This window comes from Amblyomma mixtum, chromosome 1 (genome assembly GCF_055824585.1).
Source record: "Amblyomma mixtum isolate Tamu chromosome 1, ASM5582458v1, whole genome shotgun sequence".
NCBI classification, from domain to species: Eukaryota; Metazoa; Arthropoda; class Arachnida; order Ixodida; family Ixodidae; genus Amblyomma; species Amblyomma mixtum.
Genome location: NC_143012.1, coordinates 102,231,189 through 102,242,960, shown reverse-complemented (window position 1 = coordinate 102,242,960; position 11,772 = coordinate 102,231,189). Strand labels below are relative to the sequence as shown.

Here is an 11,772-nt window from a genome sequence, read left to right as displayed (position 1 = left end):
AAAATCAGATAAGCGGCTGAAGCCGCGCTCGCCGAAGCGATGACAGATACTCTTTGGGACGTTAAACCCCATAAAAACATAAAACATAAAAACATAAAACCAATCTTCCTCCCTTCCCGTTACGGCGAGGTTTAGGTGACCACCGAGATATGACACACTGATACATTTGCTTTCCTCAAAAACCAATTTACCGACAAGCAAGGCGTAGGACCTTTCCTCAAAAAGCATTGCATTCCAAGGGCAACGCATTGCGCCGAACGGGTGGTGGCGTTCCGTGGACCGTCTGGCAGCGCTACAGCAGGCTGTCGCGTTCCACTTCTAAAGGCGAAGCTAAAGCGTCATTAATTTGCAGTTAATTAATGCACCAACAGAATGTGAAGTGAACAATCGCGTAGCAGAATGCAGCACTCAGGCTTTGGCCTTTCACCACTTTAGCCGCTAAAGTTCCTCGTATTTTTTTTTTTTTGCAACTAACTGTACATGTAGCTGTGCAGCGCCCGTTGGGTGCCTACAGAGGGAGTATCAAAATGGCGGACGCCATAGCAGACGACGAGGTTTTCTCAATCCTGCACGGTGGTGGCGAGGAGCGGCGCGCATCGAAGCAAGCTGAGAGGGCAGTCAGCGTCATGCCATTTAGTCCTATAGAGTGTCGCTTTTGACGGGAGGAGGCGCTGCAGCAGCGGCGTGTTTAGTAAGTATGCCGGTCATGAGGACAGAGAAAGAGCTTTAAACGACAGCTTAAAAACGCGGAAGTTAAAAGTTTGATTAGTTCAATTGAAAAGAAACATAGTGTCGAACTATATTGATTCTGGAAAAGTCAGATCAGGAAAGAATTTTTCTATGATAACTCAAGAGGCAGTGCCCTACTCTTTGAAGCTAGGTCTGGGTGTCTTAGAACGCGCAGCTACAAAAAGAAATTTAACGAAGAAGATGACACATGCGCAGTGTGTGGTAGATCTGTGGAAACAATTGAACACCTCATACTCAAATGTGATGGTATCCATCCGGATGTCGATGCAGGCACAGTCCAAGGAGGTTTAGTAGAACCTCCTTGGCACAGTCACTCTTCCTGAGGCCCTAGGGTTTAAAGATAACAATGGTCATGTCATGTAAATAAATCTGCAGTGGAAGGTAGCAAAAAGCGATTGGAGGATTGATGGCTGGCAAACAGAGAGGTGACGTGAGGTTAGAAGTGTAGGAAACTGTAGGTAAAGATGATGGCGAATCTTAATGAGAATTGACAACACAGATGAACAAAAATAAAGACAGAAAAGCTGAGCATGGTGGCAGTTGCCACCACCCCGTTTCAATGGGAACGATCCCAAAGCAACCACCGACATCCTTCGGACGGCCGACAGAGGTCTGTTTCGGATGTTCTGTACGTCCGCTGAACATCCGCAAACAGCCGATAGACGTCCGTCGGCCGTCCGAAAGGTGGCCAAAGGTATACGGTTCGCCCGCCGACGGACGTCCAGTTGAGTACGTCCATTGGCGGATCTTTCTCGAATATTCGCATATATGGTGCATGCGTGCTTTTTTCACTCCGCGCGATGCAATAAAACCAAAAACAATTTGATGCATAGCACGCATATTTTATTGCGGTTGATGATACATCAGCAGAGCAATGGGTTATATTCGGAAAATTTCTTAAATGTGACTTTTCAAATGTGGCAAGCTTGGGACACACATCCGTAATCTTCCCACCCACAGGATTTCTGAAATAAAAAGAACGCGGCGAACATCAGTCATGTGAAACAAATGGCACAATGCAGCAACCCAAGTAAAAACATTGGAACCAATTAATAGAAGTGTTTAATGCTGCAAGTATAACAGACAATGCACTTTACCACCTCCACAAGTATAAGGCAATAACAGCTCTCACTTTTCCACACCATATTTGACAATGTATCTGTTCTTTATTTATTCTCATGGGCCTTAGGGCACTAACCTGCGCAGCACTGTACGCGACTGTGCACAGAAAGCCGCAAAGCTTCCGTTGCGAACCACTGCGACCTACACGTGCTTCTTACGGTTTGCCTTTCGCGCGTTGTCACTCTTTATATAGGCACAGTGAACCTAGCGATGCCTTAAAAATTAACAAGATGCGAAAATACTCCGTCCCGCAACTTTGAAGAGGAGTGGGAATTAGTCGCGCGAGTTGAGGGCTCCCGCAGCTGTGTGATGTAGGCTCCCGAAAGTGTGAGAACAGCACACACTTGTGGAAGCCATCTCCTCGCGCTTACTGCTCCCACTGTCCTGTGAACGAATGTTATATGAGCATGCTGCATTGTCCTATAGAAGCAAGTTCCAAGAAGTGTACTGGATACATACCTTCGTAGGCAATCACATGTGCACTAAGCCTTCTTTAAACTAAGGTCGACGCAGTACGGGATTCCGGTGTTCCAGAAGAGCTTCAGGCGCTTCCCATATCTTTCGAATTGCTTAAGTTACATACTACTTCCGTCCACAGACCGAACAAAGCCACACATTATAATAACAGAGCTATAAAGCTCTGCGCGACAACACTACGCGTACTGATGGATTGGATTGGACTGACCACGAAGTGACATCTATGATGATGGTGATAGCAGAATGCACGGAGTTTTGATACTTACGAAATGTTTCAATGGCAAGTTTAGCTAGCAAAACGGTGGACATGTCGCAGAACTTCACTAATTTGGAGAAGTTTTATAATTATAAAACTAGGCATTGAGTTCTTGCAATATTCTGCAACACCTGCTTCTCCTCTTAGATAAATTTAGCTCATGCGCGGCTCTTGCACTGCAGGTAGGAGTGGAATCGCACCAATTTACAAACATCTTCGCGTCAAACCCTCCAACTGATGCAAATAAAACAGTATACATACACGAAAGACGCGAATATTCTGTGAAATAAAAAACGTCCATACTCATGGCCTGGGAAAATACTCGGCCGTATACATCCTTCGGACGTACACCTCGTCTCTCATGCGGATATACAAAAGTGGACACTGTCCGTACGTCCGGCGGATGTACGAATACGGATATCCGAAATCGGATTGTGTTCGTACGTCCGATGGACGTCCGATCTCGGCAAAGGACGTTCGGATCTAGCTCGTACGTCCGACGGATATCTGTGGTTGCTTGGGTCCAATCCATCCACCCGTCCATCCATCGTTCAAAGCCCCTCAAATAGGCAGCCTTTTGTCAGGGGCTTTGGACCGTGCCTATAGGCTCAGCTTGCAAATTGGCTTCGCAGGACGCAGGTGTCGACCAAGTGGGCCTCCCTGATCCTGGTGTCGAGCACCGCGCTGTCGTGGGCCAGCGGCGTCGCTGCCGAGCACCAGCGCAGCCGGGGCCTCTACGTCTGCTTCTCCGTGGCCACCATCATGCTGGGGGTGTTCATCATCACGCTCAGGATCACCACCGAGGACCAGGTGAGGGCCTCCGTCACTGGCACACCGGTACATGAATGGCACACTGGCTCCTTCTGTTTTTTTACAGCGACGGCTGTTAATGGGACGGAAGCACTCGCGGATCCCACAGCGAAGGGGGTAAGAGAGTAAACGAAGGGGAAAGAAGTAGCCGGGCGAGTTTGAGAAGTAATACGAAGGCGGGCACGTGTATGAGTTCGGCGTATCCTGCAACGCAGCTCGGTGGGAGAAGATGAAGCGCCGCAATGTGGAGAGATGATAGGGCTTTACGTTACGCATTGCGAAACTTAAGCCGACGCTGGTTTCTCGCGTTACGCAGCATAGCGTAAGCGCTTTTCAGTATTTTTGTTGTGTTTTAGTTAGTTATCTTTCTTTCATTTTGGTGCAGTTATCTGTATTTACTGCAGAGCTAGATGGGACATCTGTGGCATTTTCGCTCGTGCAGTGGCTACCTCCTTGCAGCTACGCAAACTAACAGCGATACTATAACCCTCATCGTCACACTCACTACCAAGGTTTAGCGCACAACCACCAAGGCAAACCAGAGAAGTGCACGCGCCTTTGGTAGCATGAGTCGCTCCTCTACACTTCTGCAGTTCATCGTCACACTAAGAGCACGCTGGGCAAGAATTTGAGTATTTTATTTAAGAGGCAAATCCGGGCGTGTTTCTGACATTTTTAGATAATTATCGCATAACATTCCTTGGACACCCGTGTCTCTGACACAAGAAACGGTTTGTCCAAATACCAACCACTAGAAGAAGGCGGTAGAATGGTTCGACAGGATACCGGCAAGCTCTGGAGACGAAAGATCTAATTAAGAAACGCCAAAGCATGAAAGCGTCTAGTCATACAGACTGAATACAACTAGCAGAGCTACCAAAGTTAATAAATAAGCGAAAGGTAGCCGACATAAGAAAGTTTAATGCGGAGAGAATCGAGCATGCTCAAAAGATTGGAGGTATCTTAAAAGCGGTGATGAGGAAACTAGGCATAAGTAAAAACCAGATGTACGCGCTCAGATACAAAGAGGGCAATCTCATTAGTAATATGAATAAGATGGTTAAACGAGCCGAAGAGTTCTACACAAATCTCTACAGTATCCAATGCAATTATAACGTTAATGAGCGAGACACTAGCGCACAGCAATGGAACATCCCGCCAGTAAAGAAAGAGGAAGTAAAGAAAGCCTTAGGAGCTATGCAAAGGGGGAAAGCAGCTGGTAAGTATTAGGTAATAGCGTATTTTTTGAAGGACGGAGGGGAGATTGTGCTAGCAAAACTAGCTACCCTGTAACAGAAACTTCGAGGAGCGTTAACATTATCCTAATTCATTTAGAAAGGAGACGTCAAGGTTTTGAAATATTAAAGACCGATCAGCTTACTGTTCGTTGCCTACAAGGTGTTACTAAGGTAATCGCTAATGTAGTCAGGACAACCTTAGGCTTCAATCAACCAAATGATCAGCAGACTTTCGTAAAGTATAGTCGACAACTGATCAAATTCACACTAACAATCCGGTGATATAGAAATGCGCAGAATATAACCAACCCCTATACGGGGTGTTTCACCTAAGATTTTACGCAATTTTTAAAAATAGCCTTTTTGAGTTAGAAGGGCGCTTTTTTGCGCCCCTCAAAAGCGCAATGAGAGAGAGGATGAAGGAAAGCTCAGAAGAATCGACTGTTGTTGTCGCATGACTCGATGATACAGTGTTGCTGCAAGAATGGACAGGACGCGCTTTGTCCGTGTTCGTTCGTCCTGCCCACTTCCGATGCGCAGGAAATGCATCGCCCACTGCACCGTATTGGATTCTGAGCTTGGTGTTGGACAGCCGCCAGGGCGGAAAAGCAAGCGGAAAAGCTCTGTCTGTAATAAGCCCGATAAGGAAAAGGTGCTCCGTAGAGTGGCGCTCTGACCGCGGGACACCGTTTCTCGCAGGTCCGCAAGCGGCTCATGGCCAAGGTGGGCGTCCAGAACGCAGTGGGCGACGTCTCCCCGTGCTCGTCCGTGCTGAGCTGGTCCCGCGAGAGCATCAGCAGCAGCCGCAACAGCTTCCTAGACGGCAGCCACAGCAACGGGGTCTCCACGCCGGAGTCGTCCGTCCAGCGCCTCAAGGCGTTCAACCTCAAGTAGGGGGTGCCGGTGATGAGTTGCCCCCGTTGGACTCTGGCCTGCGCACCACAGTGCCTTAATGCTCGGCGCGTCTCTGCACAAGGGGACACTTGGGAGCTGGAGTGAGCCGCGTAGAGCCGCAGACAGCAACTGCTCGAAATTCACGTGACGCTGCTTTCCTGCGGGGTCATCGTATCGAGGGAGTCTGGCGAGAAGGGACCATCGCACTTCGCCACTGGACTGTGGGCAGAAGACCGGCGAAGAAGAGCACCAAAGCGCATAGCGGTCTCGACGCGCCGTCGTTCAACCAGGCCACGTGCCAGCGGTTAACGTCTGTCAGTGTGTACGTCCCAGATCAGCACTGAGGTTCATGTGTGATCGGCAGTGAAGGTGCCACAGCGCCACCTGCACAGTCGTCACCGGCACAGTCTCTCGCGGTCCCGCAGGCTACGAACTTCGTCACGTGCCTGAGGCCATTGCTCGTTTGTTCCCTCCGCGCCACACGGCGCAAATCGACTGTCACCTCCGAGCGAGAAGGCTTCTGCGCCGGCGTGCTCTCTCGAAACAACTACGTGACTACACTAGTGTCGCGTGGTCTTCGTTCTGCTCTCGAAGTTAATGCTTTATCTGCGGCGATATTTTGTTTTCTCGTGTTTACTGAGCTGTACCAGAAAAAACTTCTCCATTGGTTTACAGCGACAGGCGAGCGGCGAAACGTGACCGTGTGAGTGTCGTTTCCTGCCCACTTCGGGCTACCCTACGAGGACACTGCGGGGCTGTTTCGCCGAGTGCGTGTCCCCAGACACACGCGACGAATGGAAGCGAGGCAGAAGACGAATCCAGCGCAACAACCGGAGCAAACCAAGAACTGCGATGCCCCGACTTGGCGCTGATTTTTCTTTGCTGTGTGGTGTTCACACGGCCCGCCGCCGAAGGGGGTGGCCTGTCTTAATCCTTGCGTAGCGCCGCACACTCTGGAAAAACTTCCCGAAGTCGCGGCGACACAACACGCGTAAGTGCCACAAGTCATAACTGCGTGAGCAAGGAGACATAGAAGTTGATGCAAGAGCCACATAGAGGGCGCTTTCTGCCGTGTCCCTCCGCGGAGCTGTGTCACGCCGATCCGCGTACAGCGGGCTCTCTACTCATCTCGGTGGGTGGACTAGCCTTCAAGTGCGGCAACAAGTACGCGGGGGGCACCACTCTATCAATCACGCCGAGACTGCCTTTCTTTCAGATATGCTCCCTCTTCTTCTCAGTACCTCAGATGTCGATAGAGACGCTAGCGAGGCTAAGTGATGATTCAAACGCACTTGAAAGAAGCCCTGCGCTGTGCACTTCCAGTGCGGCCAGAGCCTGGCTTTACTATGCAGTAGTGAGGTGGAAAGTTGGGCGAGTTGAATCTTATTCATGATGAAGTTAGCGCCAAAAACGAGGACCAAAGCAGCAGAGAAGCGCTCGTGTTGTGTCTTCTCTCCTACTTTGGTCCTCGTTTTTGGCGTTAACTTCATCATGAATGTACTATGCAGTTAGCGCGAAGAGTCGCCTGATCTATTTTCGAGAGCTGGCAGGGACCAACCGCGTAGCCATAATTTATACCTTTAATAATAGCCAATTAGGTGTGTGCGAATATTAAATTTTTCGAATACGAATCGAATACGAATACTTAGTTCCGAAAATCGAATCGAATATCGAATAATCAAGGAAAGACGCATTTAACCACTGCAAAACATTTTTTTGAGCATCCAAGAACATCACAGTTCAACTGTCAATGATTAAATGAACACAAAAGGTGTGTGCGGCTGCACAGAAAGTATCGAAGTCTAGAACATTATTCTTAGAAGAGTGGAATTTTCACAGAAAATGGCTAGTGCACAGCACTGATTGAATCTATCATGCCATAAGCGCAAAAGCGCATTGCTGGGATGAACATTAAGGTTGTTGTGAAGGGAAACCAGCTGCTCCACATGGTCAGGCAGAAGTCGTTCCCTTCTATGATAAAAAACAGCGCAAGGAACGGGACGAAAACACGAAGGAAGAAGACACAGACACGGGCGCTGACTAACAACTGAAATTTATTTCGATGCAGGGCACTTATATAAAGTACAAAGAGGGGGGTGTGTCCAAGGCGATCCTGCACAATCACCGAAACAGTGTAGTCACGTCCATGGGTAAAAACGATGAAAAGGTGAAAAGGCCGAAAGAAAGATGACGGTGTAAGATGCCGGGACGGAAAGTGAAAGCGATGAAAACAGATACGCACATAGCCAAAAGGCAAAAAAAAACAGCGTTAAACTAACGGTGAAAAACGGGACTAAAATCGCGGGACAAGGTGATTAACAAAAATGACAGAGAGGGGCATTTAAGAACAGGATTAAACATTTACCCTGCCTCTAAGAAAATCCAATTCTTTTTGCGACAAGCACAGGGAGGGTGTACTCACACATTGTTCCCTTCTAGCTGAAACGACTTCTCTAGCCAAAGATAATTCCCTCTCACTTGGCACTGAAGTGGAAGGTATTGCGAGTTACTTCGTGCACAGCTTTGACTATACCAGCTTCGCAGGCAAAGCCACAAGGAAGCTCACTAGCACAGTCAGCTACGGCATGGCCCCATGGCATGGCCCAACACATGGCTATGGACGCCGCCATGTTGTTATGTCTATGTCGATTGGACTTGCGCACCGAAATATACGGCGGTGCTCGCAATAAAATATTCGGCTAAATACGAATATTCGCATCGGATCGAATAATCGAACAACACGAATACTTAAGATTTAGAATCGAATACGAATACCAAAAATCTAATATTCGAATTATATTCGAAAATTTAGAATATTCGCACACCCTTTAAAACTGGTATCGCTGAATATAACATGGATCGAAGGAGAGCCGCAGTTTAGCATTTCGACAAGAGGACAAGTGCTCGGACTGAGGCTCCCCCTCAACCCTTGTTCCGTCTGCCTTCCTTCTGTCTAGCAGTGTTGAGCCTAATTACGTTTATGCACAGAGCAAAGGACGTATATTTTTCTTCGGTTTCCTGCTTTAACCCCCACAAGGGTAAAGAAAAACTACTGGCTGCGTTTTACAGTATGCGTACATTGTGTTCCATAAGTTGGTGTTTTATCATGAAGGTATCATGCACAGAACTAATAAACTTGGTAGTGTAAATGGTTTGTGCGACTAGTAATCTTTCTCGGCAAAAATCAGGTTGGGACGGCGCGGGATTACGAATACGTTGAATTCTTTTCGTTCACCTTTAGAGCAATGAACTGTGTTTTACAGTATTTCGTGCTTTTGTTTCCAAGCCATTTTGCCTTCTGTATTTGGAATTACATAGTACATCATATCGAAACAAGTGGATCCTTTATAGAACACGCTTTTTGAGTGATACTGCCGCGGGGGAGTGAAAATGAGGTCATTATTCAGAAATTGAGAAACAACCAGTACAGTGCAAACTGTCTACGAGAAGTTTATAACACATGAAAACAAGGGAAGAGGTAGAAAGTCTGAGAAGGCATACAACTGATGGTGCATATGTCGTTGGTCCGAATCCCTGTCACAAGCTAACCTTCAACTTGAATAGCACACATACGCTATATATATATATATATATATATATATATATATATATATATATATATATATATATATATATATATATATATATATATATATATATATATAGTAAAAACGTAGACCAACGTTTGAAACGCTTGAAACAATTTATTGACGTTTCGACCGTGGAACGGCCTTCGTCAGAATGTCTGGGTCGAGAGGGATGGCACAATATATGTAGGTAAGAACAACACACAGGATAACAGAGCCAAAAAATTCGATAAAAAAGCACGATAAAAAAGCATCAGGCGCATGTCTACAGAACGATAAATGAATCACAGTGTCAATCACAAGACGATAAATGAACCACAATACACAACAGTTACTTTGCGAAATTTAGTCTATCTGCTGTGTTAGCTACATGTAATAAACATGGCAATGTACTTTACTTATAATCAGTCCTACGATGACAAGTGACCATCTTGAACAGCGAGAATGAAGAAGGAAGAAGTTACACATGATCAATGAAACACACGGAGGCAATGAGCAGCATAATCAGTATAAGGAATATCTATTACTAAATCTAGAAAAGAAACTGATGACGAACCAGAATACACTGACCTAAACGAGAAATATTTGGGCATTAAGAGGGTATGGAACTCAATTTTCCTGTGCTTTCATTTAAACCGGAAGACACTGTATTAAACTTATAGATAAGGTAAGACTCCCTAATTTCCGCCCACATTTCCGTCTTACATAAAAGACACAACGCACTTCCTTTCTGACGTCATCGACCTGATTATTCCTCCGGAATCATTGCTCGTCACGGTCGACGTCACATCGCTCTACACGAACATTCCGCATGAAGATGGTATCCGGGCCGCAGTGACTGCCTATAATGAAGCTAGCATAGAAAAAACAGTAGATAGCTGTACTTTGGCCACCTTATTGAAACTTATATTGCAGTTAAATAATTTTGAATTCGAAGGCAAACATTATGTCCAGACGAGTGGTACTTCAATGGGTACCCGTATAGGCCCAAATTATGCAAACATATTTATGGGTATGCTTGAAGAGAAATTTTTGGAAAGCCGGTCTTTAGTACCATTTTGCTATAGGCGTTGCATCGATGATATTTTTTTCATTTGGCCCCATGGCGAAGCCCAACTCCTATCATTTATTGCCGATTTCAACAGCATGCATCCTTCGATATCATTTTCCCATACGTATTCTAGATCTACAATAAATTTTCTTGACGTCACAGTCTCACTTCATGAAGACCGCTTAACTACAACAGTGTACCGTAAACCTACTGACCGCCAACAGTACCTGCACTTTGACAGTAGCCATGTCAAGCATGTTAAAACCAGCATCCCCTACAGTCAAGTGGTCCGCTTCAAACGCATCTGCTCGGAACAATCTGAGTTTGAACGCAACTGCGCTACACTTCGTAACTCGCTAACTAAGCAGAATTACCCACCACAACTGATAGATGACGCCATTAAGCGGGCTGATACACTACACCGATCGAGTCTACTTGCCAAAGATAAACCAACAGTTCAGCACTTTCAAACCAATCTTGTCTTGACCCATTCTGCATCTGCTCCCAAAATTTCAACAATCCTAAATAAGCACTATAACATTCTTATGCAAAGTGATCGCCTGAAAAATATATTTTTAGAGCCACCCAGAGTAGTTTACAGAAGGTAAAAAAACCTACGCGATATACTAACATCGTCAAAGACCAATTCACTCGAACCCGTAGGCTGCCATCCATGTAACAAGAGTCGCTGTAAAGTATGTCTGCACATGACCACATCTTGTAGCGTCAATAGCACCGGTTCACTCTTTCGTTTAAGCATTCGCGGTGATTTCAACTGCGATACTGCAAATGTCATCTACCTGCTGCAGTGTACCGTATGTAATTTACAATATATAGGTAAGACTGAAACCCCGTTTAGATTACGCTTCAACAACCACAAAGCCCACGTTCAAGCCCTACCAAACTTACCGCTATCAAGGCATGTCCAACTCACTGGCCACTCATTTGATCAGATTTCTTCTACCATTCTGGAATCAGGCTTTAAGACTAATCATGACCGGGAAATTAGGGAGTCTTACCTTATCTATAAGTTTAATACAGTGTCTTCCGGTTTAAATGAAAGCACAGGAAAATTGAGTTCCATACCCTCTTAATGCCCAAATATTTCTCGTTTAGGTCAGTGTATTCTGGTTCGTCATCAGTTTCTTTTCTAGATTTAGTAATAGATATTCCTTATACTGATTATGCTGCTCATTGCCTCCATGTGTTTCATTGATCATGTGTAACTTCTTCCTTCTTCATTCTCGCTGTTCAAGATGGTCACTTGTCATCGTAGGACTGATTATAAGTAAAGTACATTGCCATGTTTATTACATGTAGCTAACACAGCAGATAGACTAAATTTCGCAAAGTAACTGTTGTGTATTGTGGTTCATTTATCGTCTTGTGATTGACACTGTGATTCATTTATCGTTCTGTAGACATGCGCCTGATGCTTTTTTATCGTGCTTTTTTATCGAATTTTTTGGCTCTGTTATCCTGTGTGTTGTTCTTACCTACATATATTGTGCCATCCCTCTCGACCCAGACATTCTGACGAAGGCCGTTCCACGGTCGAAACGTCAATAAAGTGTTTCAAGTGTTTCA

At 45.8% G+C, this 11,772-nt stretch overlaps 1 protein-coding gene and 1 long non-coding RNA gene across 2 annotated transcripts in view; one reads left to right on the top strand and one right to left on the bottom strand.

Annotated features, from left to right (window-relative positions):
* The window catches only part of LOC149367354 (uncharacterized), a 171,146-nt gene extending 168,620 nt beyond the window's left edge, over nt 1-2,526 (bottom strand). The window contains exon 1 of the long non-coding RNA XR_016284783.1: nt 2,332-2,526. This is a non-coding gene — a long non-coding RNA (uncharacterized LOC149367354). The remainder of the gene's footprint in view (nt 1-2,331) is intronic.
* Nucleotides 1-6,947, top strand: part of LOC149367353 (adhesion G protein-coupled receptor D1-like) — a 92,510-nt gene extending 85,563 nt beyond the window's left edge. Inside the window, exons 8-9 of the mRNA XM_089555269.1 lie at nt 3,238-3,415; nt 5,353-6,947. Coding sequence (XP_089411395.1) covers nt 3,238-3,415; nt 5,353-5,547 — 373 coding nt within the window. The 3' untranslated portion in view covers nt 5,548-6,947. The remainder of the gene's footprint in view (nt 1-3,237; nt 3,416-5,352) is intronic.
* Nucleotides 6,948-11,772: the final 4,825 nt, after the last annotated feature.